Genomic DNA, 26,968 nt, shown 5'->3' with positions numbered 1-26,968 from the left:
GGGGGAAACGTGGGGAAAACTCACCCCATTCCCGGGGGATTGCTGCTGTGTCTCTGGAGAGGCGCTGGGATTAAGGCATCCCCCATCCCCGGGGTGGCTCTGTGGGCGGGAGGGTTGAGTTGACCCCATTCCCACCCCTGCCGCTCCTCCAGACCATCCAGATCATGACGGGATTCCTGCACATCGGCTTCGGGATCGTCCTGACCACGCTCACTAATGTCTACACCTCCGTCTTCGTCATCGGAGAGATCCCCTTCCTGGGCGGCGTGTCGGTGCGTGCCGGGGGGCCGGGAAGGGATCCTGCCGGGAAGGGATGCCCACCGGGAAAGGATGCCTAGGGGGTAGGATGCCCACCAGGAAGGGAATGCCAGCAGGGAACAATGCCCCCGGGGAAGGGAATCCCACTGGGGAGGGATGCCAGCAGGTGGGGCACCCATTGGAAGGGATGCCCACCAGGAATGATGAACCTGCGGCTCCGGGGGGAAAACAAGGGCAGAAGAGGTTACCATGTCCCCTGTGCCCCATTAATGCCACCTCTGGGCAGGTTTTGGGGGGCTCAGGGTGCCCTTCGTGCCAGCTGAGCCCCCTCTCTCCTGCCACAGTTCATCATCTCCGGCTGCCTCTCCATCGGTGCTGAGAAGAGCCCCACGGAATGTGCAGTGAGTTTTCCCGGGAGGACACTGGGGTGGATCCTGTGGGGCAGATGGGGTGTCCCTCTGGGTTTTTGGGGAGTCTGCCACCGCCCCCCCAGCCACTTGGGTSCCCGCAGGTGAAGGGCAGCCAGACCATGAACGTCATTAGTGCCATCTTCGCACTCCTGGGAATTGTGGCCTTCATCGTGGACCTCAACCTCAACGGGCTATACCGCTCCASTTTCAACAACAGATATCTCGTCCTGGTAAAACCCCACTTGGCGGAATTCCGGCCCTTGGGAACCCCCCCAGGCCTGTTCTCCAGCCCTCCAGGGGTGTTGTGCCCTTTCCCTCATCCCTGTTGGGGTGGTGGTTTCTCCTCTGCCGGCGCGACCTATTTTAGGCTGGTACCTCGGGAGATGACTCATCCGTGAGCCATAAAAACATTGGGATGGAGGGCTTGGAGTGAGACCTTGGAGCCACGGATGCACGGGAGAGGAAGGGGGAGCCCTGAAATGTGGGCTGGGGGCTGCCCTGTGTGGGATTCTCCCTCCTGGGTGCTGCCAGGGGGGTACTGATGGGATTTTCCCCGTCCTGGAGCTCGCAGGGAATGGGATTTCCATCGTGCTGCTCATCTTCACCATCCTGGAATTCTGCATCGCTGTGGCCACTGCCAATTTCTGGTGCCGGGCCACTCGCCTCAGCTCCAACGAGGTAGGATTGGGGGACTGGCAGGGATGGATCCCAAAAAAAACTGTGTTCCATGATCCTGCTGACTGCCATGATCCCGGTGTTTCCCAGGCCATGCTCATTGTCCCCAGCGCCACCCGTGTGGATCTGACTGTGCCACCGGCGGAGCTGCCTCAGCCTCCCAGCTACACCGAGGTGATCCCAGGAATTTCGGGATCGGGAGCATCCAGCTCCCATCCCACTGCCTTCCCTGGGAAAACATTCCACCCCAATCCCCAGGGAGCATCCCGGMGCATCCACCCCTCTGCTCCGGGAATGGGGAGCAGATTCCAAAACCCCATGGGTGGTGGGTGCTGGGGAAGGGGGGGATCCCCCCAAATCCTGCCCCCTTTCCAAAACACCCTTTCCTGTCTCTTTGCAGCTGGCTGCTCCYGAAGTCTGACACCGAGGATGTCGGAATTGGATCCTGCCTCCATCGCTCCCAAATCCCAGGGCTACAGCATCCTCCTCCCACCGCACTTCTGGCTGGGATGTGCTAGTCCCCCTCAAAAAACCAGGGACACCCCCAAATCCCCTGCCCCTGTGGCCCTGGGCCTGATCTGAGGGGCTCCACTTGTTGGAGCTGTGAGAAGGGGCTTCTCCACGGAGGAATCGTGGGCAATTCCTGCCTGTAAATCCCCAGTGGGATGCTGGGGTTTGTTCTCGTYGGGGTTCAGGAATTCCTGGGGGTCTGGTGGCTTGGAGTGACCCCGATGTGTGCCAGGAGCTGGGCAGGTCACCGGAGCATCTACCTCGGCTCGTCCCCTGTTGTCTTTATTTTATCTTGGGAATAAATGCTCTCTCCGGGCTTGTGTCTCCTGAATTTGGGAATTTTTAGTGTGGGAGCTACAATTTCCCCTCACAGAGCTGCTGTCCGTCAGGAAAGGGGCTCATCCTGCCAGATTTAGGGATACCTGCTCTGTCCTGAGGGAATTTTGCCCCCCTAAACCCCTCTCCTGAGAGAATTCCATCCTTTTGAACCCTGCTTCCTGATTCTGAGGGGATTCTGCCTCCCTAAACCCCTCTCCTGAGAGAATTCCATCCTTTTTAATCCTGCTTCCTGATTCTGAGGGGATTCTGCCCCCCTAAACCCCTCTCCTGAGAGAATTCTATCCTTTTGAACCTTGGTTCCTGCTTCTGAGGGGATTCTGTCCCCCTAAACCCCTCTCCTGAGAGAATTCCATTCTTTTGAACCCTGGTTCCTGATTCTGAGGGGATTCTGCCCCCCTAAACCCCTCAGTACCCGCTCATTTTAGGTAATTCTGCCCCTCTAATCCCATTTTCTGCTGTAATTCCACCCTCTAAACCAGGGTACTTGCTCTCCCGCGGGAATTCTGCTCCCCAAACCCCCCCTCTCCCGTTCCAGCGTGGCTCAGCTATATTTAGCTCAGCCGGAGCAGCCGGACAGCCGGTGGCGGTGCCGGTGACGCCAGCACATCCCGGTTCTTCCACCACCGGGAGAAGCTGCCCCGGGGCTGGGGCTGCTCCAAGGGGTGACACGGGGACACAGGTGCCGTGTGCTCCCTGTCCCCACAATCCTGTGTGGGGAAAATGGAGCTGAGGGAGCTCCGTTTGCTCCCAAACCTTATCCATGCGGCAATTCCTAAAAAATACTTCGTTTTCAGGAAAGGCAAAGGGCTCTGAGATAGTTTTGAAGCAGACCGGGTTTGTCAGCTACTGACAAGCTCATTACGGGTCCATCCATGATTATCCCGCATCCATGGGAAGGTTGGAGGATGTAATGAGGTGATGGTGAGCATCCAGTGGCATCAAATTATTTAAGGAGCATCCCAAGCTCATGGAGATGGGAAGATGGGATGGAGGTGAGGAAGGAGACCCCRGTGCTGACTTTCCAAGAGGTGGGAGCATCCTAGTGATCTCCCTGTGGGGGGGATCCCCTTAATTTTTGGAGATAGGATCCATCCCAAATTTCCCCTACAGTGCCAGAGTGGGATCAKTGACCTCCTCCTTGAACATTCCCTTTGCTTTTGGGGTGACTTAAGTGTTTTCCTTCTTTCCACACGGCCTGACAGTGCTCCGGCTGCTCAGCCAAAGCCTCATGGATTATTCACTCCCTGTCAGTTATTTCTGTTCCCAGCTCTGAAAAAATAATGAGCCTGATCAGTAGGAAAAGCCCCAGGGATTTKGGGAGTAGGATGAACAGGCTGTCTCTGCTCATCCTGTGGTCACAACCCATTACGGCTCCTGCTCCTCACCTGTGGCTCCRGAGCATTCTGACTTCTCCCAGCTCCATGGGGACCACCACAAAGTCAACCCCCCTCCCATCCAAGTTTTGTATTTTCCCTGTGTGGGAGGCTTCCTCCCCCTCCACGGCATGAGGGTCTATTTTCCCAGACTATCCCAGTGTTTAGGTCCAGCTTTCCCTGAAAACRCTGGGATAAACGTTTAAGACTCTATGGAAATGTGGGATTTTTTAATATATCCTTATTTTTAGGTGGGAATTTTCAGTTCTGGGGGAAAGTGGGGAYTTCCAGGAGCTGGGAACAGCAGATGACACGGTTTTGTGTCCCTGCTGGTGATGATTCCTAAGGAAAACCAAAACCCTTGGGGGATTTCATGAGGGGAATTGTGAGATGGACTGGGATGTCCCAAYGGCTCTTCCCCCCTGGGAGACCTTGGAGACATTTTCAGCAGCTAAAGGTGCTCTAAGAGAGCTGGAGAGGGACTTTGGAAAAGGGCYCAGAGTGACAGGACAAKGGGGRWTKGSYTYCCMMYKSCMRRRRRKKGGKTTWRRWKGGRWWWTKGGRARGRAMTYKTYCCYKWGAGGGTGGTGAGGCCCTGGAATGGATTTCCCAGGGAAGCTGTGGCTGCCCCATCCCTGGAAGTGCTCAATGTCCCTTTCCAGGATTGTCAGTGGGACCTGAGGCTGGTGAAGCCTTGGAGAAGTACTGGAACTTTTCTGCAGCWGCAGGAGTTTTACTGGGAATGAGCAGATCAAAGGCTGGAATGTCACATGCAGGGGATGACAAACACTTCTGGAGCAGGATTTGGGAGCAATGTCACCRTGTCCCAAATGCCAGGTTCAGTGATGCCCCTGCCCCAACCTCCTGCTTGCTCCCAGCTCTGGATTCCCTAATCCAGGATGAACACTGTGGTGTTCAAAGCCAAAAAATCTGGAACCTCTCCCAGAAAACATGACTTTCATTCTGGAATCAGTATGGAAAGAGCCCTGTGGGAAGCAGAAACACCTGGAAGCAAAGCAAAATGTGGACTTTTGGTATTTTTATGGGGATATAAAGTTTGTCCCAGGAAGCAGCAACTTTCTGTGGAGAGCATTTCTCCGTTGTAATCTATTTTCTTTGGAAAAAAAACCCCAYRGATTTTTGGGCTGGAAAAGAAATTTTGATTCCACCAGGCTTGTAAATGTTGTCCTGTGCTGGTGAGAGGGAACTTGGGAGGGTCTCACTGATCCCCCCTGAGCATCCAGCCAGGCTTYCCCCATCCAAAACTTGTCCTTGAAAATAGGAAAACGAACATTAAAATCCAAGCAAAGTGTTGTACATGTCCACAAAGCCAAAAATTCCTGCAAAGAAAAGGTTGGAAAGCTCCACTGCCTGGCCTTGCTGCTTCCCTGCATCTGCTTCAAAGCTTCACCTCTATTGGAATCTGCTTCCAAAATAAATCCCAACATCCTACCTTGGGCTCCTGCCATCCCCAGCTGGACTGGGTTTATTTAGGAAGAGAGAAAGTGCTTTTTCCATGGATAACTCGCTTGGAAAGTGGGGGTTTGGGGCCGAGGGCAGTCACGGCTGTTTCTGKCTGCAAGGCTGGAACTTCAGGAATGCTGTAGGAATCTGGAAAGGCAGATTTGGGAGGAAATCCACCGTGTAGGGGGGTTTTGGCTGGGAATGTGAGCCGTGGATAATGCTGGAGGATACCCCGGCGGCCTAAAGGCTAAAGAGGGGATCCCAGAATTTCCATGGGAGCTCAAGTGTTCCTTCCAGGSGCTGCAACGAGATCCCTGGGATTGTTAGGATTGGAGTGTTGAGAGGGATGAGGCACCAGCAGGAATTAAAAGGCTCTGAGGCATCAGGAATGTGATGAAGAGGCTGAATCTCRTCCATGTCCATGTTTTTCCTGGAAAGCCATGCCTCCAGATGCAGCCCTTTACAAGGCCAAGTGCACGCTTCCATCAGCGGTGCAGGATGGAGGAGGGTCATGGGTGGGATGGAGGAATGCCATTGGAGCCAGGATGGAAACGTGACTTGTTGCTCTTTGCTTTCCAGGTCTGTTCTTCCAGCTCCTTTTTTTGGGATGTGAGCTCTTTTTTGGTTCAGGGGGTGTCCCATTYCCTGGTATGTGGGAGCATGGTGAGGGCACAGAATCCTGGAATGTTTTGGGATGGAAGGGACCTTAAGGATCACCCAGTTCCACCCCAGGTTGTTCCAAGCCTCATCCAAGCTGGCTCCAGGGCTGGAAGCCTCTCCYGAGCTCTGCTTCCAAACCCGGGCTCTCAGCTCCCTCTAGAGCCAGAGGGAAGGAAAAAAAAACGCTTACAAAAGTTGCTGCTGCTCCTGAAATCCTCAGCTGGAGATGCCAGGACCTAAAAATTCCTGTTCCACCAAGAAATTCCTACCCTGCACCCATTGAACATCTAGGAAACCCAGACAGAGTCCTCCAGGCAAGCATGGAGTATTCCAGCCCTTCTGGAGAAAAGGACATGGCTGTTTTCCGGGAGGAGGGAGGGATGGAGGAAGGAAGGGGCCTCTGAATCCCTCGGGATCCCCTCRCCATGTGTGTGGCTCCATTCCCAGCCTGAGCTCCCACTTCCCATCGTAAATAACAGCATCTCCTTTCCATTTGGCACCTGATGGAGCTGGCCAGGGATGCCTGGATCCCTCCTGGGTCTGTCCTCACTGGGGACAAATCCACAGGGATTGAGGAAGGAGAAGCCCCCAAAAATGACAATAAAGGAGCTTCCTCTATAACGGCATTTATAAAGTTTCCTGTCCCAATCCAGGTTTTTCCTGGGAAATGGGCAGGATTAAATTWTGAACACCTCGTTGGGTGCCAGGTTAATTGCAGGGACATTCCCAAGCAAAGCATCCACAATTTGGGATGGACTTTCAAACTGGCTGGGAAAGGGGGTTTGCAAGCATCCCGAGGGAAAAGCATCCAACGCTTCCCAAAGCTGCAGAGCCCTGTGACAGCCCCGTGACGTCCTTCCCGTGCAGGATTTTGGGAGCCTCTGTTGGCAAAGCTGCCTCGTTGAGCAAGAGGGGCCTGACGAGAATTCCGTGAGTGAGCTTCCCGCAGGGAGCAAAGGGCAGTGGGATTGTGTCCCTGCCTGGCCAGCACCTCCCAGGGATATCAGACAGCGAGGGGACTGTGGTGAGGAGGAGGAGGAGGAGAAGGAGGAGGAGGAGGAGGAGGAGGAGGAAAGCACCTGGGAACTCCTTCAGCTCCCCAGGCTCACTCCCAAGCCATGGCAGCCACCACGGTGACCGATGCCGGCAGCGTGAGGATCATCACGGAGGTGATCCCGGCCACAGATCCCCGGGCAGCCCAGCTGGTCTCAGGCTCCCAGCCCCCTGCAGCTGCCAGGACATCATTCCAGACGCAAGGCTTCCAGAGGGCTCATCCCAAGGTGTTGGGGGTGAGASATGGCTTTCCAGAGGCATGGCAGGGACTGGGGATCCACAGTGGATGAGGCGTGGAGGGTGCATTGGGACAGGAGCCTCTCCCAGTCCCTTCCTGGTACTGTGATGTGGGATCAGGGTGGGATCTGTCTCACAGCAACGGGATTGGGATCCCTCTCCCCCATCCCTTCCCCAGACYATCCACATCTTCAGTGGGATCATCCACATCTGCTTTGGGATCATCCTGACGCTGTCGGAGCAYGACAACCCTTCCCTCCCTGTGGCCAGCGGGATCCTCTTCTGGCTTGGGATCCTGGTAAGCTGGGATGAGGACGTGGGGATTTCAGGGAATCCTGGTGGATTGGGGAAAATATCCTTAGGTCATCAGGTTTCCACTGACTCCCCCACGTTCCAGCTGCTYCCTCTGGGGTTTTTGTGCATCCCTGAACCCCAATTCCCAGATGGAGGGATAGCAGGAAGGGTGACAGGTAAGGGTGCCTTGCTGCTGACACCAATTCCCACTGTTTGCCAAGCAGCTCCTGGTCTCAGGCTCGTTGCTGGTGGAAAGTGAAAGGAGAGACAGCCCCATGCTGGTAAGATCCAGGCTGGGAGGGACAATGTGTCCCCCCATTCCTTATGTCCTTTTCAGTGTCCTCTGGGACCCCTCCACAGCCTGGATTCATCCCACGGGATCCTCAGGCCAGTCTCCCCCTCAGGAAGTGCACATGGAGCACAGGATGGGGGTCGTGGTCACTGTAGGATGAGGGGGACAAAAGGTCCAGGAGACTCTCTTGGCCTTTGGAGTCACTTTGGGATGAGGGGGATAAAGGGTCCAGGACACCCTCGGGGTCTTTGTGGGATGAGAGGGATGGAAGGTCCTTGAGACCCTCATGGCTTTTGGCATCACTTTGGGATGAGTGGGACAAAACCGGGCGGCTCCTCCAGATCTTTGATCCCAGCTGGACAATCCCTKCGGGAAGCAGCCCTTCCCGGGGTCCGTGTCACCGGCTGCTTCCCGCAGGTCAAGACCTGCTGCGTGGTCAACGTGGGCGTTGTCCTGAGCACGCTGGTGGCCACTGGGATCCATGGCATGGCCATCACCCGGCACATGCCCGGCTGTGAGAAGCTCAGGCCTTTCCAGATCCGCCCGGAATGGTGCCTCAACATGCAGGGCAAGGTTTGGATATTTGGGATCATGAGGGGGGATCGGGGTGGGGGATCCCAGGCTCACGACCCCGCTCAGGTGGGACGGAGCCTCCACGTCCCGCTCAGGTGGTGAATTCCCAGGACATCCCACTCTCCTCCCTGACAGATCCTGAGCAATGGGCTGGATTCCACCTTGGTGCTTCTCAGCCTCCTGGGATTCTGCGTGGCTGTGGCAGTTTTGGCGTTTGGRTACGACATCGTCCGRCAGCACAGATACACTCAACTGGTGAGGAATTAATTCGGGRATCCCCGGGAATCCCTGGAATGCTGATCCACCTCTTCCTTCCTCCGARAGGCAGCCCCAGCCCGGGGGTTTCYGTGTGYCTCTCACAGATTTCMYTGGATTTCCCTGTTTTTGCTTTCCCAGGCGCCGTAGCCATGGCCAAGCCCCCGACATGGAGCCGCATCCCGGGGGCGACCCCGGTACCGGACCCCCTGCGTGTTCTGCCCCCAATAAAGGCCTGTCCCCCAGCCTAGCCCAGCCCGCGCGTGTCTCCGGGGGTCACTCGGGGTGCGGGAGGGTCTCGCTCCGGTGGGTTTGGGGGGCTCGGGGGTCCCGGTACCGGCGGCCACGGGGGCGGGCGGCGCTGCCCGGCACAAACATGGCGGCCGTGCCCGACACAAACATGGCGGTCGCCGCCCTGCGCAGGGGGCGCTGCCCGACACAAAGATGGCGGCKRTGCCCGGCACAAASATGGCGGTCGCCGCCCTGCACAGGGGGCTYTGCCCGACACAAAGATGGCGGCCGGGGAGGCTCGCTGGCTTCGCGCTTCCGTGGGGGGGGGGGCGCGGCTCTGACGTCATCTCTCTGCGACACCGCGTGGATCATGGAGGGAGCGAACGGGAGCACCCCGGGCCCGGGATCGACCCCCGACGGTCCCTCAGGGCCCCTCTCGGCTCGGCGGCCGCGGAAACGCGCCAAGAAGCGGCAGGAGGCGGCGGTGGCCATCCCGCGGGGCAAGCCCAAGTCGGGACGCGTGTGGAAGGATCCCGGGAAGAAGAGGTGGGAGAGGGGCAGGAGTGGGAGGTTTTTGGGGAGGCCTCTGGGCTCCAGCGGGGTCTGGGGGGGCCTTGAGGTCGGGGGAAACTCTGGGGGCATTTGGGGGGGGGACAGGTTTGTTTGGGGCTATCTCGGGGGCTTGTAGCGGGGCTCTGGAGGTATCCATGGGTTTTAGGGAAGATCCAGAGGGGGCAGGGATGCTTGGTGGGGGTTCCTGAGCAGAGGGGTGGGAATGCCGAGGGGCTGAGGCTGCYGCGGGATGCTCCGAGCTCGGGGGARTTTCATGGAATTCTGGGGAGTGTCTGGGAAGGGGTGCATCCCGAGGTTTTGGGGTGCTAACACCTCCCGTGTGCCCACCCAGGTTCTCCCACATGATCCAGGACAAGGCGCTCCGCACCTCCTGGGCACGAAAAATGAAGGAGAGGCAGGAGAGGAAGCTGGTCCGGGATCTGGCACGGCAGCTGGAGGAGGCGAAGCAGAGGGAGAAGGAGGTACCGGGGCTCGGGGGCTGGAGAATTCCCACTTTTCCCATGTCTCTGCCCTCATCCCAGGCATCAGAGCTGTGGCAGAGCCCCGGAAAAGGGCASCTGGGATGGACAATTCCCTGTCCTGGTGCCAAATCCAGGCTGTGATGGTCACATGCTCCAAGTCACRGACTGGGAATAAACTCCCTGGGTCGGTTCCAGCCTCATCCGGAGTGGAAAAGCTGCTGGAATGACAGATTTCACGCTTGGGCAGGCGTCGGGTTTGGATTTAATCCCAGAGGGAGGGGCCCACTGGGAATGTTTTGGTGCTGCTCCCCACAGGAAAAGAAGCGGCGGCGGGAGGAAAACCTGAAGCGRCGCCTGGAAAACGAGCGGAAAGCCGAGATTGTCCAAGTGGTGAGTCCCCTCTCCCAGCTGGGAACAGCGCTGGGAACACCCCACAACATCCAGCCCCTCAYGGATCAGCCTCTGATTTGCTCCAGTTCATTCCAGTTCTTCGTGTTTCCATCTTTGGAGGATGCTGGGAGGACAGGGAGATTCCCAGCAAATCCAGGCACACTGGGAGGGTGTCCCCTGTGTTCTCCCAAGCTTGGGAACATCAGAACTGAGGAATAACGGGTGGTGGAGTAAGAAAAACGCAGCACTGATGGGGATCCATGCGGGAAAATCATGCTTTTCCATCAGAAAGAGACCTAGGAGCTTGGGGTGGTGATGATGGAGTTCGTTTTGGGGTAAATCTGCTTCTAAATCCTGAATCCTTGGTGATGGGAGACTGGGAGCCATCCGTGCCCATCCCTCCTGGTTCCTGCACTCTGCTCCATCCCTGGGAAWGCTCCAGGACAGGGCTTGGAGCAMCCTGCAGTGGTGCAGGGAKGGAACTGGGTCATCCTCAAGATCCCTTCCAGCCCAAACCATTCCAGGATCCCACAATTCCATGAAATCTCTCTCTTTTCCCCTTTCCCAGATCCGGAACCCCCTGAAGCTSAAGCGGGCCAAGAAGAAGCAGCTGAGGCGGGTGGAGAAGCGGGACACGCTGGCCCTGCTCCAGAAGACGCCTGTGAGGCGCAGCACAGCCACGGAATGAGGCAGGAATTGGGATACTGCCAAGCCTGAGCCATGCAGCCAGGATTCCCGTGGATCCTGCTCCTTTCCAGGGGTTTTTCCTCGGCTTGGTGGGCTGGAATCACCACCAGGACTCTCAGTGTTGGACAAACAGCAAGACAGAGCTGGTTATTCCACCAATCCCTGTGGAATCGGAATGTGGCCCGTGCCAGAGGCTGGAACAGAACTTTGCTTTCCCAAATTTGCCTTTTTTTTCTTATAAAAATGAAGAGGAACTGAGACAGATTTGACTCCAGTGGTTCTGGGGACCGGTGGCTCCAGATGGGGCCTTCCCTAAGGCATTCCTGGGATTRGGGTGTGCCATGGCCCCTCACTCCCTTTGGGAAGGCTCCCCCTCCCYAAAAAGGGAATTACTGCTGGGAATGAGCCTTGAAGCCTGTCCCCAAGGAAGGGGACACGTGTCACACACCCTCTGAAAAGGGSCAGTGCTGGGAATTTGGGTGGGGGGACAGATGGAAAGAAGGGGCTGGAAGTGGATATCTTCACATTCCTGGTTTTCCTTGGTGTGTGAATATCCCTTTCTGCATTCCTGGGAGGGATATGGCTGGCTGCTGGGATGGAGGGGACAAAGCGGGGCACTGGGTGGAAAATGGGGCTGCAGGAAGCAATGGGAAACCCTGGGGTGGGAATAGGGTGCCCTGGAGCTTCACCCTGGGGTGAAAATTTGTGGAAACCCCCCCTAAAATTGGGATGGGGGTTCCCACCCATGTCCAGTATAAGGGGGTGCCACAGAGAAAGTGGGGATTGGGAGGAATTTTGGGGTGCGGCCGGTGCCAGCGAGGCACGGGGTCATGGAGCRGGAGGGCTCTGCCCTTGCCATTCCCAGGTTAATGATTTCCAAGGAATCCTCGAGCCTCTCCCTCTGCAGAGCCCAGGGCCCAGGCTCTGCCCGGCGGGGTGAGAGAAGGGAAGCTCGGGCCTTCGGGGTCCGATTTCCTGGTGAGACGGATGTGGGAGAACCGGGTGTCTCCTCCCAGGGCTGGCCGGGGGCCAACGTTCCTGCTCCCAGCCTGCTGTGCTGCACGGAGAGCGAGAGGGAGGGGGTGCCCACGGGATTGGGGGTCTCGGAGCCCCTGGATTCCTGCCCCACACCGGCTCTGGGGTGGGGAGTTGGATAAGGAGAGGGGACGGTGGGTGCCGGGAGTGCCGGGGTGGGAGATCCCTGTGGAAAAGGGGTGTCCTGGCAGCCGGGTGGGTTTTGGAGCRGGGTTTTGGGGTCAGAGTTTGGGARGTGGTAGGGAGGGAGAGGTTTGGGAAAAGGGAGGCAGGGAAAGAGGAACAGGAACTAGGGAAGAGGAAGGGAGTCACGGGAGGAGGGGACCAGGAAGAGAGGGGATGGAGGAAGGAGGGAATGGGGAGCGGGTGATGATGGGGTAGCAAGGGAAGAGGGGGGAAGTATCAGAGAAGGAAGGGAGAGGAATTGGGGAAGGAGGGACACGGACCAGGAAACAGGGATGGGGACCGTGAGGGAATGAGGMCATGGGGAGGAGGGATGAGGACAGAGAAGGAGGGACAGGGACAGGGAAGGAGCGATGGCAGCATCTGGACCACAAACCCCACCCTGGGAGCCCCCCGTGAGGACCCCTGGGCACAGTCCCCTGCTTCCAGCCCCCTCCTGGGCACGGCAATCCCTGTGGGACACTCGGGATGATTCCCATTCCCAGGTGCACCATGGTGGAGGTGACAGTGACACCGCAATCCTCGCTGTCTGACCGGCCGGTGCAGATCCGCGTGCGGGGACTGTCCCCATCCCAACTCGTCACCCTCCGGGCATGGCTGAAGGACGAGCACGGCGAGCGCTTCCAATCCCGCGCCTTTTTCCGCGCTGACGGAGCGGGAGAGGTGGATCCCGGGCTCCACGCCGCCCTGGGGGGCAGCTACTCCGGGGTCTGGCCCATGGGGCTTTTCTGGTTCCTGCAGCCCGACACCCTTTTCCGACGGCTGGTCAAGCGGGATGTGGCCGGCAGCCCCTTCCGCGTCCGGCTGGAGGTGTTGGACGGGCTCTGCCTGGGCGTGGAKCCCAAGGAGCAGCCGCTGGCATCCTGCGAGGCCGAGCGCTGGTTCGTGGGCCCCGGAGTGCAGCGGGTGCCCRTCCGTGAGGGCAGGGTCCGTGGTGCCCTATTCCTGCCTCCTGGTGAGCACTGGGGAGCAGGGAATACCGGGATAGCAAACCTTGGCACTTCCGAGGAATGCCCAACCTTGGGACCTCTGGGATACCCAGCTGGTGTTCCCTTGGGATGCTGGCCATGCCGAGCATCGGGACCCCTGGGAAACAACTTCGGGGATTTACGGGATGCCAAGCCTTGGGGTTCCTGGGTTGTTTGGCCTTGGCTGGGCTGCCCARTATTGGGACCCCTGGGTTGCCCAGCCTTGGGATCCCAGGGATCCCAAACCTCAGGAACTTGGGATGGCCCAGCCTTGGGACCCCCAGGAAACTGAACCTTGGGWTCCCCGGGATGCCCACCCTCAGGACTCCTGGAATACCCAACCTTGTACCCCCGGGATGTTGAACCTTGTGAGCCCTGGGATGCAGCCCAGCACTGATGGCTCCCCATCCCTGACATTCTCTATCTTTGTGCAGGTCCAGGCCCCTTCCCGGGGGTGATCGAYCTGTTTGGGGGCGCGGGGGGGCTGATCGAGTTCCGGGCGGGACTCTTGGCCAGCCGGGGCTTTGCTGTGCTGGCCCTCGCCTTCTTTGCCTATGACGACCTGCCCCGAGTCCTGGCCCAGCTGGACCTGGAATACTTCGAGGAAGCAGCGGAGCTACTCCTGCGGCATCCCAAGGTGAGTCCCGGAGCATGGAGAAGGGCACCTGTGAGCCAGGATGTGCTGGGGACTGGGGGCAACCTGGTGAGCGGGATGGCCAGGTCACCAGGGATTGTCCTGGGGACATCCTCATCCTGGTGAGGGGGATGTCCAGGTGAGCAGGGATTGTCCAGGTGACCAGGGATTGTCCTGGGGACCAGGAATGTCTTGGGGGCATCCTCATCCTGGTGAGCGGGATGGCCAGGTGACCAGGGATTGTCCTGGGGACCAGGAATGTCTTGGGGGCATCCTCATCCTGGTGAGCGGGATGGCCAGGTGACCAGGGATTGTCCTGGGGACCAGGAATGTCCTGGGGGCATCCTCATCCTGGTGAGCGGGATGTCCGAGTGACCAGGGATTGTCCTGGGGACCAGGGATTGTCCTGGAGGCATCCTCATCCTGGTGAGTGGGATGTCCATGTGACCAGGGATTGTCCTGGGGACCAGGAATATCTTGGGGGCATCCTCATCCTGGTGAGTGGGATGTCCAGGTGATCAGGGTTGATGTTCCAGGCTTRTCCCRAGAACCAGGAATGTCCCAGAGACTGGGGATATCCCAGTGAGCGGGGATGCCCTGGTGAGTGGGATGTCCCAGTGACATATCCCTGATGGGGTATGCCATGGGGGCATCCTTGTCCCAGCACCTAAGGATGTCCCACTAAGTGTATTATACCTGTGTATTATCCTGGCTGGCTCCATTTTCTCTCACTGCAGGTCCGAGGCCCCGGCCTGGGCGTGGTGGGCGTCTCCAAAGGCGCAGAGGTGGCCTTGGCCATGGCCACCTTCCTGCCACAGGTGGTGGCCACGGTGTGGATCAACGGCACGGCCTTCCTGCACGGAAACCCGCTGGTCTACAAGGAGATCCGCATCCCTCCCATTCCCTACTACACCGAGCGCGTCCTGTTCACCGAGGTGGGAGCCATGGACAACTCGGCCATCTTCGCCGACCCGCGGGATCCCGCCTACAGCGCCTCGGCCATCCCGGTGGAGAGGATCCGGGGCAAGGTGCTGTTTGTGGTGGGAGAGGCTGACCGCAGCTTCAACAGCAAGCTCTTTGCCGAGCTGGCCGTGGCGCGGATGCCGCCGGAGAGCGGCCGGRTCCTGTCCTACCCCGGTGCTGGGCACCTGATCGAGCCCCCCGGGTCCCCCCTGTGCAGCATCTCCAGCATCCGGGGCACCCCRMGGCCSSTGGYGTGGGGGGGAGAGCCCCAGCCCCAYGCTTGGGCCCAGGAGCATTCCTGGCAGGAGATCCTGCGGTTCCTGGAGCTCCAGCTGGGATTGGCTGCCACCATGAAGCTGTGACRGGGGACAAAGGGGTTGGGGTCGTCGGGGTTGTCACTGAGGGCAATAAAATGTCACTGGTGGCTCCTGCCTGTGCTTCTGTGGGACAAAGACTGGAGATATATTTAGGACATTTATTTGGGATATATATTTAGGATATGCACTGGACATTTATTTGGCATATATATTTAGGATATATACYGGACATTTATTTTGGATATATATCCAATATATGTATTTCCAGTATACAGTGGACATATATTTAGGATATGTTGGATGTGTACATCAGATGTGTGTTGGACATATACATAGGATATGTATTGGATACATGTGGAATATCTATAGGATACAGAACAGACATCTCAGACATGTGTTGGACATATATAGGATGTACAAAACATATATTGACATATATCAGATGCAGGACACGTGTATGGGGCATATGGCACATATAGGACATCAGACATATGAAGTGCACATATAGGAAATACATGGGGCACRTATAGAACATATATTGGCCATATATCGACCCAATCCCACAGGTGTCCCTGCAGCTGCCATAGCTTCCTGAGGAGGTTTGAGGGAATCACATCCAGCCCCCAGCTCCTCAAACCCTCCTGCCGGGGTTCCCGTGCCCCTGGGAGCCGGCATGATCCCATTCCCATGCCCAGGACATGGCCRTGACTGGCAATCCAGGAAGGGTTGGTGGGGGGTGGCTGATTTAATCCACAGTAAAGATAAATCCCAGAAGGGAAACTTTGGGAAAGGAAGGCAGAGGGAATGCACRCACACAGGACTTTGAATTCCCTGTGCCACTGCCAGCAGGGCACAGCCGGGGTGCAGCAGGAATTTTGGACAACTGACTGATTCCCAGCCCCTCACATCCCACTGGGAACATGCTACCGTGTCCCCTTGTCCCAGCAGTGGACACAGTGGACACAGTCCCAGTGTCCCAGCTATCCCAGCAGTGGTGTGTGCAGCTGTCACCACTGTCCCCACTGGCTCTGGGACACCAGCCCTCTCCTTTCCCCCTGGATAACTCGATCCAGCTGGGCATCCTGCCCGGTGCCAGCTCCATTCCCTGCTCTCCGGGACAGAGTCTCCAAGCTTGGCTTGTCCCTGGTCACCGTGACACRGCCACGGGAGGTGACCACAGGGCAGGGGCACTGAGGTCACCGGCGGCACGGGAGCGAGGAGCCCTGGGCAGAGCTCAGAGCTCATCCCACGGGATCAGCTGATCCTCCCCCCGCCGCATTCAGATATAAACCCACACCGCAGAGCCCCGTGCTCTGTCCATGTCACCGCCATGGGATGGAGCTGCTCCTTCCTCCTGTTCCTCTTCCTCMTGTTCCCATGGCCCAGAGCCAGCGTGGCGCTGCTGCGGTACCGCCAGGACTGCGGAGAGCTGGGAATGCAGCTCCTGGTCTTCCCTCCCCACGGCCACACCGTCCGCTTCAAGGTCCTGGGTGAGTGGGGGGGATGCCCCAGATCCCCTTGGGTGCTGGATTTCCCTGGGAATTCTCCCAAAACTGGAGCGTTCCATGGTGGTGGTATCCCAGTGGGGTGAGCCGGATGTCTTGGACGAGCTGTAGGTGCCGCTGGGGGGGTTCCATGTGCCCGGATGTGTCACTTCCCTGCGTCCATGGTGTCCCCACAGATGAGTTCGGCTCCCGCTTCGATGTGGCCAACTGCTCCATCTGCCTCCACTGGCTGAACCCCCGAGAGGATGGCTCTGTCGTCTTCTCCTCTGGCTACAAGGGCTGCCACGTCCTGTTCAAGGTGACACTCCTGTCCCCTCCGCGGTCCCCACTGGCAGGATGGGGATGACTGTCCCTTGTGTCCCCCCACAGGAGAACCGCTACATCCTGCGGGTGCAGCTGGAAGAGCTGCTGTCCACCGGGTTCCCGGTAACCTCCTACGATGTCAACATGACCTGCCCCAAGCCTGGCAGCCCTCAGACGCTCCCAGATGGAAACCAGGAGCAGAGCCAGGACAACGGAGTCCTGATCTCCCAGACTGGCCTCCTGCACCAAGTCTCCGAGTCCTCCCTCACCCTCACAGGATCGCAGTTCTCATCCCAGGACCGCTTGGAGCAGCTTTACTCTGTGCCACGGGACACAACCCGCTTGGTGCATCCGGAGTTCTGGCACCATTCCAATCCAGCTGGCACGGGGCTCTCTCATCCTGTCACCCAAATCCAGGGAACCTTCACCCGCCCGGGAGTGCAGTCCCCCCAGCACGGGGAGCAGAACCAGCCAGGGRTGCTTCGCCCAGTGCTTGTATCCCAAAACCATCCCAGTTTGATGCATTCTGGGGGTCAAACCCAGCCGGGGCAACTTCATCCAGGGTCTGTATCCCAAAATCAGCCTGGGATGGTGTATCCTGGGAGTCAAAACCAACCAGGGAGTCGCCCAGGGTCTGTATCCCAAAATCAGCCYGGGATGATGMATCTYGGGGGWCAGAATCAACCAGGAACTCGCCCAGGGTCTGTATCCCAAAATCAGCCTGGGATGGCGCATCTCGGGGTTCAAAACCAACCAGGGATTTATCCAGGATCTGTATCCCAAAATCAGGCTGGGATGGCACATCTTGGGGGTCAGAATCAACCAGGGAGTCGCCCGGGGTCTGTATCCCAAAATCAGCCCGGGATGATGAATCTCGGGGGGCAGAATCAACCAGGGATTCGCCCAGGGACTGTGTCCCAAAATCAGCCTGGGATGGCGCATCTCGGGGTTCAAAACCAACCAGGGATTCGCCCAGGATCTGTATCCCAAAATCAGCCTGGGATGGCGCATCTTGGGGGTCAAAACCAACCAGGGATTCGTCCAGGATCTGTATCCCAAAATCAGCCTGGGATGGCGCATCTCGGGGGTCAAAACCAACCAGGGATTCGCCCGGGGTCTGTATCCCAAACCCATCCTGAAAGTCAAAACCAACCAGGGCAAATTCGTCCAGCATTTATATCCCCAAACCATCCTGGGAATCAAAACCAACCAGGGCTTCGCCCCGGGCTTGTGTCACACCAGCCTGTCCTGACCTCCGCTGGCGCTCAGACTCCAGCGGGATTCCTGCGTCCGGCAGCTCAGCCCCCAAACCATGGGGGAATATCTCATCCCAGCCAATACTCCAACTCCCARACCAGCCTCCAGGGCCACACTGGGCTGCTCCATCCCGGCCATCCCAGCCCAGCTCTGGTGCACCCAGGACTCTCATCCTGGCCGGGTTTGATCAGCTCTGGGCTCCAGGTTCAGCCCCAGCCWGGCCAGGGACGCCCAGGGCTGCAGGCTCAGCCTGGATTGCTGCATCCYGGGATTCACACCCAGCCCAGCCTGCTGCATTCCACAGCGGTCTTCTACCCCTCGGCTGGGGCAGGTAAGGAGGAAAGATGGGATGCAGGGATGCTGGGACAAAGGGAAAYGGCCTCAGGTTGCTTTTCCAGCCTAAATTCCGTGCTGTGATCCCTGTTTCCCCCCAGGCATGCCGCTGACGCGGGAGCAGTGCCAGGTGCCGGTGGGGCGGATGCCGTGCGTGGCTCCGCAGGGACGGGATGGATGYGTGCAGGCAGGATGCTGCTACGATGACATGGACCGTGCCACACCCTGCTACTACGGGAATACCGGTAGGACACCGGGAGGCGCATCCCGAAATCCCTCCCTGACACCAGGAGAAGGCGCTCGGGGTGACGGAACCGCTCCGTGGTGTCGCAGCCACCGTGCAGTGCCTGCTGGAGGGATATTTTGTCCTGGTGGTCCCACGGGGAATGGTGGCCCCGCAGTACAACCTGGACAGTGTGCGGCTGGCCAGCAGCCAGGCGGGATGTGAGCCCCTGCACGTGTCCGAGGCCTTCGTCATGTTCCGCTTCCCGGTCACCCACTGCGGCACCACGGTCCAGGTAGGGCAGAAAAACCCTGAAAAACCCCCAGGTGGGCATGGTGGGGTCACTTCAAGATAGAGGTGCCCCCAGGATGTTCCCAGTCCCATGTTTACCCCTCCAAAACTTCAGGATAAAGAACTCATCCTCACTTGTGCCTCAAACCCTGACCCATGTATCCCTCCAGGATGTTTCCCATTCCCACGTTCCCCACACAGGTGGTCGAGGACAAGCTGATCTATGAGAACCAGTTGATCACCACCATCGACGTCCAGGGATCCCCCCGCGGCTCCATCACCCGGGACAGCGTCTACATGTGAGGGAAAGGGGTGAAACCCCGGCAGAAAGCCCGGATTCTCCCTCGGATCAATCCAAACCTCGCTCCTGCCACATTCCCAATGGTGTCCTCACAACTCAGGCTTGGGGGAGCTGATGGAGGATTTTGGGAGTGTCCCACTTTTCTCTCCCTCTCTTCCCAGTCTCCACGCTCGGTGCATCTACAATGCCAGTGACCTGCTTCCCTTGGGAGTGGAGGTGGCCATGCCCCCCACAGCTGCCCCGCTGGCCATGCCAGGGCCACTGGGGCTGCAGCTGCGGATCGCCACTGGTGAGTGCTCCCTGTCCCGCTCCCTATTCCCCTTCCCATCCCACTCAACTCTTGCCAACCTTCCCACAGATGAATCCTACAGCTCCTACCACCCTGTGGGTGACTTCCCCCTGGTGAGGGTGCTCCGAGACCCCATTTATGTGGAAGTTCGGCTGCTCCAGAAGACGGATCCCAATTTGGTGCTGGTGCTGCACCACTGCTGGGCCTCCCCTGGCTCCCACGCCACATCCCAGCCCCAGTGGCCCATCCTGGTGGATGGGTGAGTGGAAAAGGATGGGAAGACGGAGGTGAGGGGGGTTACCTGGGCTGATACAGGGTCCTTGTTGCCTGCCCAGGTGTCCCTTCCAAGGGGACAACTACAGGACGCGGCTGATTCCGGTGGGCCCGGCYTCTCTGGAGATGCCCTTCCCAAGCCACTACCAGCGCTTTGTCATCTACACCTTTGCCTTTGTGGAGCCCCCTGGCATGGCTGTGCTGGAGGGGGAGGTGAGGGGGATCCCCCTGAACCCCTCAGTGCTGGGAATCCCTCAGTGTTGGGAATCCCTCATCCCGACACCTGCAAACTCACCCCAGAACTGACCCCATTTCCAGCTGCTCATGGCATCTTCCTCCCTTCCTCCCTCCCTCCCTTCCTTCCTTCCTTCCTTCCTTCCTTCCTTCCTTGGGAAGCTCACGCTGCTTTTGGGGGGTACCTCAAGGTTTGGGGGTTCTTTTTGGGGGACCCACGAGGCTTGGAGCCCCTTTTAGCAGATCCCCAGGTGATGCTGGCATTCCTGTGGCTCCCAGGTGTACATCTCCTGCAGCGCTTCCGTGTGCCACCTGGCCCAGCCAGAGCCCTGTCGTCCCTCCTGCCAGCTRGGAGTGCCCTCACGTAAGTCTGGGAGCCTCCAGGGATTTGGAAAGAGCTCTACATGTCCCCTTCTTCCCTGGCCAACCTGCTGTTCTCCACAGGAGCACGGAGGTCTCCAGGGCACAGGAGGACAGGTGACAGCATGGGGACAGTCACATCGCACGGACGTGTTGTCTTTCCCAAGGTTCCCAAGAGAGGAAGAGCTCAGCGGACAGGCTGAGGAGTGAGAGGCTTCTGCTCCCTAAAARTCCCTTCATCCCAAAAACCCCTTCATCCCTCTAAGTTATCTCCTGCCCCTCTTCCTCCTCACAGCTCCTGCCTTTACCTGGATGCTGCCGGATGTGTCTGGGAAAGCTGGAAAAATAAATCAGTGCAGAGCACAGCTTGAGGGGTGGTTTGTCCTTAGGAGGGGRRAAAARAGGGTCCCTTATCCCCATTCCCCAAATCCTACAGACTCATAAATCCCACCCTRCTAACCCCCAGCCCTTCACAGGAGCCTTTTCCAGCCGGGGTGACAGGGAATAATTCTTTATTTCCATACTGAAACTAAGTAACTGCTTACAAAAGCTTCACAGTCCTCCCTTCCCTCCCTCCTTCCACACATGCCAGCCTCAAATTTCCACCAGCACAGGAATTGGGGTTTCTTTTTCAAACCAGTTACAAGCACAAAACAATCTAAAGGCAGAAAACACAAGGAATGGGGAAAAAAACGAAACAATAAATTCATGGAGCACAGGGAAGGCAATGTCCGACTTCCCCTGTGCCAACAACTACAACAGAGGAGCTTGATAATCCCACCTGGATAATCCCACATGGATATTCCCACCCACCTCCCATCCTGAATCCCAAAAAATCCCAACTCCACTTCCAGGGCTACAGGCTGTAGAACTTGAGGCTCCGATCCATGCCTGTGGAAGCGATGAACTTGGCGTGGTGGCCAAAGGCCACTCCTGTGGTCAGGCCACTGTGCTCTGGGGTGGAAAACAATCCATGGTCACAACACTGAGCGGATTTGTCCCATTCCCATCCTGGCCACTTCCATGATTCTCACAATCCCTCACCTGTGAAGTGGAGGATCTCTGTCCACTGCTTGCAGATGTAGATCTGGACATCMGTCCCGCCCAGTGCCAGATAGGTTCCACTCTGGTCGAAAATCAGGGATTTCACCTGCGGAGAAGAAGCACAACAAGGCGTTGGAAAAGCTCACAATGGCTTTTTTGGGATGCTAGATCCCCCGGAGAGCCTTAGGGGAGAAAAGGGACATCACACACCTCAAAGTTGTTATCCAGCTGCAACGTCTTGAAGTTCTTGAGCTTCCTCAAATCCCAGAGCTTGACAGAGGAATCGTCGGCCGCCGTGGCCAGGTAGTAGCCGTTCTCGGAGAAGGCGATGCTGGTGATGGGGCCGGAGTGTCCCGGGAAGTTGGCCACGTTGGTGCGTTCCTGGGGACAGGATGGTCACAGCACTGCAATGTGGCATCGTTCCCAACCAACCTGCATGGTCACTGATGACCAGCGGCTGCTCTGGAGCTGGAATCTTGAGATTTTCAGGGATAACTTCCAAAAACATTCCATAAAGTTCTGCTCCTTGGACTGATCCCCAAACCACTCCCTGTTTCTGCACATTACCATCAGCCCTTACCTTCAGATCCCAGATCTTGATTTGGGAATCCATAGTTCCCGTCCCAAAAATGAGCCCATCAGGGTGGAACTGGGCACAGGTGAGAGCTGCAGTGAGACCAGGAGAAGGAGTGAGTTGGGAAAACTTGGGAGGGCTAGGGCTAGTTGGGGAGATTGGAAGGGTTAAGAATACTCAGGAAAGTTGGGAAGGATACCAAGACCCCCTAAAGGAATTCCCATGAACTCCAGGAACAAAGGGATTCCCAGCTCCAAGCCTTACCACATCCAGAGCTCTCATCTGTCACCTTGGTGAGGACACGGCCTGTCTGGATATCCGAGAAAGCCCAGTACTGGGAGAGAGGAAGAGCGTTGGACACGGAAGGGTGGGAAGCAGAGGTGGGATCTGTGGGATGGGACAGGGCTCACCTGATCATCCGAGGAGCTGAGCAGGTAATCACCCGTGGCGTGGAGGCTGAGCCCGGTCACGGAGCCCTCGTGGGCACGGACCACCTGCACACAGGAGGCGYTGGGAACGGACCAGATCCGGATCGTGGCGTCGGGAGAAGCCGAGAACACCAAGTCCTACACAAGSACAACATTGGAAGGTCCACACGGGAGGAATTCACCTCTCCAAGAGCTCCCACTGGGAGATTCCACCAGAAGAGGGTCCTGATGTGCCAATTTGAGGCATCCTGGAAGCGAGGGAAGAGCCAAATGCACCTGGGATGGGTGGAAGACAACGCTGGTGACCTTCTTGGTGTGGCCCTTGAGTGTGGCCAGGATCTGCTCCGAGCTCTTGTCGAACACGATGACGTTTTTGTCGGCCCCACCTGGAAAACCGAGTGGGAAGCGCTGGGATGGGAGTGTGGGGCCAACCCACTCCAAATCCCCCTGCCTTATGTYCCTTGTTCCACTTCAAATTCCCAAAAACACAGAGAAAAGGGCCTGGTCCCAGGTGAGAAATTCCCAGGAAAGCTCCCTTACCAGTGAGGATCTTGTTGGTGTCAGAAGGACACAAATCCAAGGCAAGAATTCCTGGGATGCTGGCGCTGTGCAGCCCCTGTGTGAGGGAGGAGAACCCCAAATTAATGCCACGAGCAGGAAAACACTCGAGAAGGGATTCCCAACTCCATGTGGAAGTTTTCCAGCCCTTTCCAGTCCCRGCACTCACCACGTGTGAAGCCACCTGCCGGTACTTGCTGAGCTCCTCTGGCTTCACCAGCTCCTCTGGGACTGTCTTGCCCCTCTGGAAAACACAGGGATAAAGCTCAGCTTCTCCTGGAGCATATCCTGGCTCCCAGGGAATCCTTGGATGAGGCCACTCACCTTCTTACGCTCCGTGGTCAGCACCGTTGCCTTGTCTTGGAGCTGGAAATGAAGAGAAGGGTGAGCACAGACTGGGAATTCAGCAATGGGAAGATGGAAAGGGGGATGCATGGAAGACCCTCCTCACCTTCTGAATGATCTCCGGGGTCATTCCCGCCAGCTCTCCCAGATCCATGGCCTCGCCAGCACCCTATGTGGGACAGAGACAGGGCACATGCAGAGAGAGAATGGGCCCATGCAGAGAGGGAAAAGGGYTGGGAATGAGCAGGAAAAGGGCCAGGATGGGGAGCAGGGACTCACGGCCACATTGGGCTGCGCCGACGGCACCGCCTGGGGCACGATGAGCCCGGCCTGCGGCTTCAGCGTGGCCAGAGCTGCAAGGACACAACGAGATTAACAGGAAACTGGGATAAAACACTTCCCAGCACCCCTTCCCAGGAAAGCCAAGCATCTGCATCACCTTCTCTGGCAGCAGTGACCTCCTTGGTGAGGCGGGCGATGACCCTGCAGGCGGCATCGTGCTGGTACAGGGCGTGGGACAGCTCCTGGCGCGTGGTCTGCAGCTGCTGGCGCAGCGTGAAGCTGTGCAGCATCACGGCATCCTGCAGGGAAGAGCCAGAGTCAGCCAGGGAAGGGCGGCATCCCAGCCCCGGGAGCCCCCCCAGCACTCACCCACTCGTCCTGCAGGGCTTTCAGGATGGCCGGGATGCTGGTGGCCGAGGGGGGCTTGGGGCGGATCGGGTGGGCGACTGGAAGAAGGGGGGACACATCATCCGTGACCTCGATATCCCTATGGATTCCTGCGCTCCCACCACTCGCCCATCCCATTTCACAATTCCTTCTTTATCCCTCCTCTTCCCAGCTTAGTTTGGCATCTCACCCCCACTTCAGCAAACCCCAGAACACCTCGGGACCCCCAATTTCCGACCACAGAGCCCCTTCCCATTCTCCCGGCGACGCCACTTCCCATTCCCGTTCCCGTTCCCAGCACCTTTGATGTCGATGAGCTGCTCCTCGGACAAGGGCTGGTTGTTCACGGGGTCGGTGCCGTTCTCCGCGATGTATTTCTCGATCAGCCGCCGCTCGTACACGTGGTTGGACACCGGCGACACGCACGGGTGCTCCGGGACCTCGTTGGAAACTTGGCGGGGAGAGGGAGGGATGAGATGGGTTGGGAGCGGGGGTTCGGGAATTCCCTGCCGGTGATCCCCCGCCGATCCCGACTGTTCCCGCCCCGCAGCCCAGCATCCCCCATTCGGTAACGAATCCCCGCCACCGCGGCCGCTGTCGCTCGGCACTCACTGGAGCAGATCAGCGCCATGGCGGAGGCCGGGCGGTCGCGGCGCTCCGCTCACGGTCCCGCTGCCCTTCCGAGGCTGTTTCCGGTTCTCCTTTCCGGTCCCGGGTCCCGGTTCCGGTTCCGGTTGGCGCTCGCGGCCTCCCCGCGCCGCTCCCGAGCGCTCACGCGGGCGCCGCCGCCGCCGCCGGAACCGGAAGCGCTCCCGGCATCCCCCGCGCTCCCCCCGCCGGCGGGAACGGCGCCTCCCGTCGTGCACCGCGCGCCGCCGCCCGCCCGTCCGGTTGTTGCCATGGTGACCGCGTTCCCGGCATGCACCGCGGGCGCCCCGGGGACTACAGCTCCCGGCGTGCCCCGCGGCGGAGCCCAGGGAAGCCCCGGTGAGGGGGGGTCGGGGGGGATCCCGGGCTGTGTGGGGGGGGAAATTCGGGGAAAATCGAGGGAAAATGGAGAGAAAATGGGCGGGGGAGGGGCCGGGGAGGGATAGACAGGGTGAGGGAGCCGCGGTGGGGGTTTCTGGGGGGATCCCGGGGGGATTGGGGGGGTCCTGAAGGGTGGTGAGGAACTGTGGGAGGTGGGTACAGGGGGGGCCTGGGGGGATCCTGAGGGTATCAGAGGATTCCTGGAGACCGGGAAAATCTGGGTGGGGTGCGTACAAGGAGATTTGGGGGTGTAGGGGAAATTGGGGGGAACGAGGAGTTTTTGGGGATCGTGGAGGGTGGAGGGCCCTGGGGGGGGAAGGGGACTGGGGGGATCGGGGGTCTCCACGGGGATGAGGGAACGGGGAGGGCCTGGGCAATGGATTGGGAGGATCCCAGGGGGATTGGGGAACAGTGGGGAGCACAGGGTGTCTCAGGGGCGACAGTGGTGGCTGTGTCCCACCCCAGAGCACCCTGCTCTCTCCTTTGGGAAGGGGTGCCCCCCCTTCCCAGCCAGATCCGGTGCCCTTGGCTGTGTCCCGCTGACTCCTGTCTATCCCAAAAATAGCYGGGACACCCGAGGCCTGTGCCGAGGAGGGGGGGGAAACGAGGCTGTGGGGCCTCTGCCCTCCCCTTCTCTTCAGCGGACCCCAAAACCAGCAAAGGGACCCCAAAACTAGCAGGGTTTCTCCCTTCCAGCACTCCCAGCTCTCCCTCTCCCCACAGATCCTGGGATCCAGGATGAGGAGTGCCATGGGGTGCCGGGTCCTGCTGGCCCTGGTGCTGTGGATCCCATTCCTCATGGGATCGGCCGGGGACGGAGCCAGGGATGACCAGGAGGGATTCCGGGCACATGCTGCCACCTCCGATGACCTACTGATGCGGCTGGGAAGAGCCACTTGGGACACCCTGGAAAACTGGGTGGGACCCCAGCCCCTGCAGRTGGTGGCAGAGGTGGGATCCTGATTCCCACCCCTTCCCTGGGGATCCTCGTGCAGGGACACAGGGATCTATGCCCTCTTTTCCCACTCTATCTCCRTTTTTTCCTGCAGAGTCTCTCTGCCACCCTCTGGATTGTTTCCTCCGGGATTTCAGCAGCCCTAACCACGGTCTGTGGGATCCTGGGGGATCTCCTGGCCGCTTCCAGCTTCAGTGGTGAGTGGGAATCACCCCATGGGACAGCTCCAGCCCCCATTCCCGGTACCACCACTGCTCACTCCTGGATCCCATTCCCAGGCCACCGGCTGGTCCGAGCAGCGGCGTTGGCTCCCGGAGAAGTCCAGAGGGTGCTTCTGTGGGCTGTGGCTGCCCTGCTGGGATCCTGGGTGCTATCCCGGCTCCGAGGGCTGCTGCTCCCGCTATTCCGCGGCTTGAAGCTTTTCCTCTTCCTCGGAGCTTTCCTGCACGTGGCTGCRTCCCAGGAGAACCCCACAGCGCAGGCGGGAATGCTGCTGGGCCTGTGGGTGCTCTAYGTCCTCCTGGGCAGCCTGGTGGCATCTCCAGATCCCAGTGCCCGGCTGGATGCGGCTGTGCGGAGCCTGGAGTGGAAGGTGGAGGAGCTGCGGCGGCGCCAGAAGTTTGGGGGGCCCCGGAACCGGGAGGATTGAGCCCCACAAAGCTCCCGCAAAGCTTGGCTCTGTTATCCCAAGCATCCCAAGTATGTGTCCCCACCCTCTGCTGTGCCCCCTCCTCTGCTTCCCGGTTCTCCCAGGGGTCCTGGGAGTCCCCCGTCCCTCTGGGAGCACCCCAAAATCGGGGGCCGTGCCTTGCCACATATGCCACAAGTGCCTTCACCACAAATGCCCCCAGGAGCTCCAAATCCAGGAGAAGAGCTCCYGCATTCCCTGCTCGCCGGGGATGCTGTCCCAATCTAGCCAGCTCAGGGTACAGAGGGGATCCCATTCCCCATCCTGGGGGCTCTGCTTGTTTTGGGGTCCCCCCACTGTCAGGTTTTGGGTTTAAAGCTGCTTTTTAAACGGTTTTGATAAAGGAATAAAGATGGATTTATCCAGCCTGGCCCTGCTGCTTTCCCATGGGAAAGGGAGAAGGGGATCATGCTGGCAGCTGGAACCCCCTGGGGGGCTGCCCAGCCCCCCAATTCATTCAGGGTGGGAAGGGAA

General features: G+C 58.8%; 6 protein-coding genes across 12 annotated transcripts; 5 read left to right on the top strand and 1 right to left on the bottom strand.

Annotated features, from left to right (window-relative positions):
• Nucleotides 1-147: 147 nt before the first annotated feature.
• LOC130580051 (membrane-spanning 4-domains subfamily A member 12-like) lies at nt 148-2,170 on the top strand. Of its 2 annotated transcripts, XM_057377308.1 has the most exons (6): nt 148-272; nt 603-659; nt 770-898; nt 1,233-1,346; nt 1,434-1,517; nt 1,744-1,836. In XM_057377308.1, exons 1-6 carry the CDS (start codon nt 165-167, stop codon nt 1,762-1,764), a joined length of 513 nt encoding a protein of 170 aa, XP_057233291.1. In that variant the 5' UTR covers nt 148-164; the 3' UTR covers nt 1,765-1,836. The 2 variants fall into 2 exon arrangements, with proteins under 2 accessions (XP_057233291.1, XP_057233290.1); XM_057377307.1 differs by having other exon boundaries at nt 1,434-2,170.
• Nucleotides 2,171-6,606: 4,436 nt separating this feature from the next.
• On the top strand, nt 6,607-8,599 carry LOC130580055 (membrane-spanning 4-domains subfamily A member 15-like). Of its 4 annotated transcripts, none has more exons than XM_057377315.1 (6): nt 6,609-6,978; nt 7,158-7,277; nt 7,495-7,554; nt 7,983-8,138; nt 8,274-8,393; nt 8,535-8,599. In XM_057377315.1, exons 1-6 carry the CDS (start codon nt 6,808-6,810, stop codon nt 8,541-8,543), a joined length of 636 nt encoding a protein of 211 aa, XP_057233298.1. In that variant the 5' UTR covers nt 6,609-6,807; the 3' UTR covers nt 8,544-8,599. The 4 variants fall into 4 exon arrangements, with proteins under 4 accessions (XP_057233297.1, XP_057233298.1, XP_057233300.1 ...); XM_057377316.1 differs by having other exon boundaries at nt 6,612-6,978; nt 7,498-7,554; XM_057377314.1 differs by lacking the exon at nt 8,535-8,599 and having other exon boundaries at nt 6,607-6,978; nt 8,274-8,420.
• A 3,052-nt stretch (nt 8,600-11,651) lies between these two features.
• Nucleotides 11,652-14,979, top strand: LOC130580050 (acyl-coenzyme A amino acid N-acyltransferase 2-like). 2 transcript variants are annotated; one of them, XM_057377304.1, is made up of 4 exons: nt 11,652-11,713; nt 12,439-12,908; nt 13,356-13,558; nt 14,293-14,979. In XM_057377304.1, the coding sequence occupies exons 2-4, from the start codon at nt 12,446-12,448 to the stop codon at nt 14,878-14,880; spliced, it is 1,254 nt and encodes a 417-aa protein (XP_057233287.1). In that variant the 5' UTR covers nt 11,652-11,713; nt 12,439-12,445; the 3' UTR covers nt 14,881-14,979. The 2 variants fall into 2 exon arrangements, with proteins under 2 accessions (XP_057233287.1, XP_057233289.1); XM_057377306.1 differs by lacking the exon at nt 11,652-11,713 and adding an exon at nt 11,738-11,876.
• Nucleotides 14,980-16,132: 1,153 nt separating this feature from the next.
• On the top strand, nt 16,133-20,407 carry ZP1 (zona pellucida glycoprotein 1). Its single transcript, XM_057377345.1, has 11 exons — nt 16,133-16,325; nt 16,517-16,638; nt 16,710-18,231; nt 18,335-18,478; nt 18,567-18,751; nt 18,949-19,046; nt 19,210-19,337; nt 19,407-19,596; nt 19,673-19,823; nt 20,124-20,208; nt 20,289-20,407. The coding sequence occupies exons 1-11, from the start codon at nt 16,166-16,168 to the stop codon at nt 20,405-20,407; spliced, it is 2,904 nt and encodes a 967-aa protein (XP_057233328.1). The 5' UTR covers nt 16,133-16,165.
• Nucleotides 20,408-20,699: 292 nt separating this feature from the next.
• PRPF19 (pre-mRNA processing factor 19) lies at nt 20,700-24,637 on the bottom strand. The gene is made up of 16 exons (XM_057377333.1): nt 24,435-24,637; nt 24,124-24,273; nt 23,805-23,881; nt 23,593-23,734; nt 23,433-23,506; nt 23,260-23,322; nt 23,133-23,174; nt 22,978-23,052; nt 22,791-22,866; nt 22,527-22,636; nt 22,233-22,388; nt 22,087-22,156; nt 21,829-21,914; nt 21,459-21,629; nt 21,249-21,354; nt 20,700-21,158 (listed from the first exon to the last, which is right to left on the bottom strand). Exons 1-16 carry the CDS (start codon nt 24,451-24,453, stop codon nt 21,061-21,063), a joined length of 1,515 nt encoding a protein of 504 aa, XP_057233316.1. The 5' UTR covers nt 24,454-24,637; the 3' UTR covers nt 20,700-21,060.
• Nucleotides 24,638-24,684: 47 nt separating this feature from the next.
• Nucleotides 24,685-26,855, top strand: TMEM109 (transmembrane protein 109). Of its 2 annotated transcripts, none has more exons than XM_057377335.1 (4): nt 24,685-24,819; nt 25,595-25,802; nt 25,901-26,003; nt 26,085-26,855. In XM_057377335.1, exons 1-4 carry the CDS (start codon nt 24,722-24,724, stop codon nt 26,453-26,455), a joined length of 780 nt encoding a protein of 259 aa, XP_057233318.1. In that variant the 5' UTR covers nt 24,685-24,721; the 3' UTR covers nt 26,456-26,855. The 2 variants fall into 2 exon arrangements, with proteins under 2 accessions (XP_057233318.1, XP_057233317.1); XM_057377334.1 differs by having other exon boundaries at nt 24,694-24,809; nt 25,575-25,802.
• The last annotated feature ends 113 nt before the right edge of the window (nt 26,856-26,968 follow it).

Source organism: Malurus melanocephalus, unplaced genomic scaffold, assembly GCF_030028575.1.
Source record: "Malurus melanocephalus ecotype Western Australia unplaced genomic scaffold, MMel_1.1 scaffold_310, whole genome shotgun sequence".
Classification (NCBI taxonomy): domain Eukaryota; kingdom Metazoa; phylum Chordata; class Aves; order Passeriformes; family Maluridae; genus Malurus; species Malurus melanocephalus.
The sequence above is the reverse complement of the archived record's forward strand: the minus strand, read 5'-3'. Positions and strand labels throughout refer to the sequence as shown.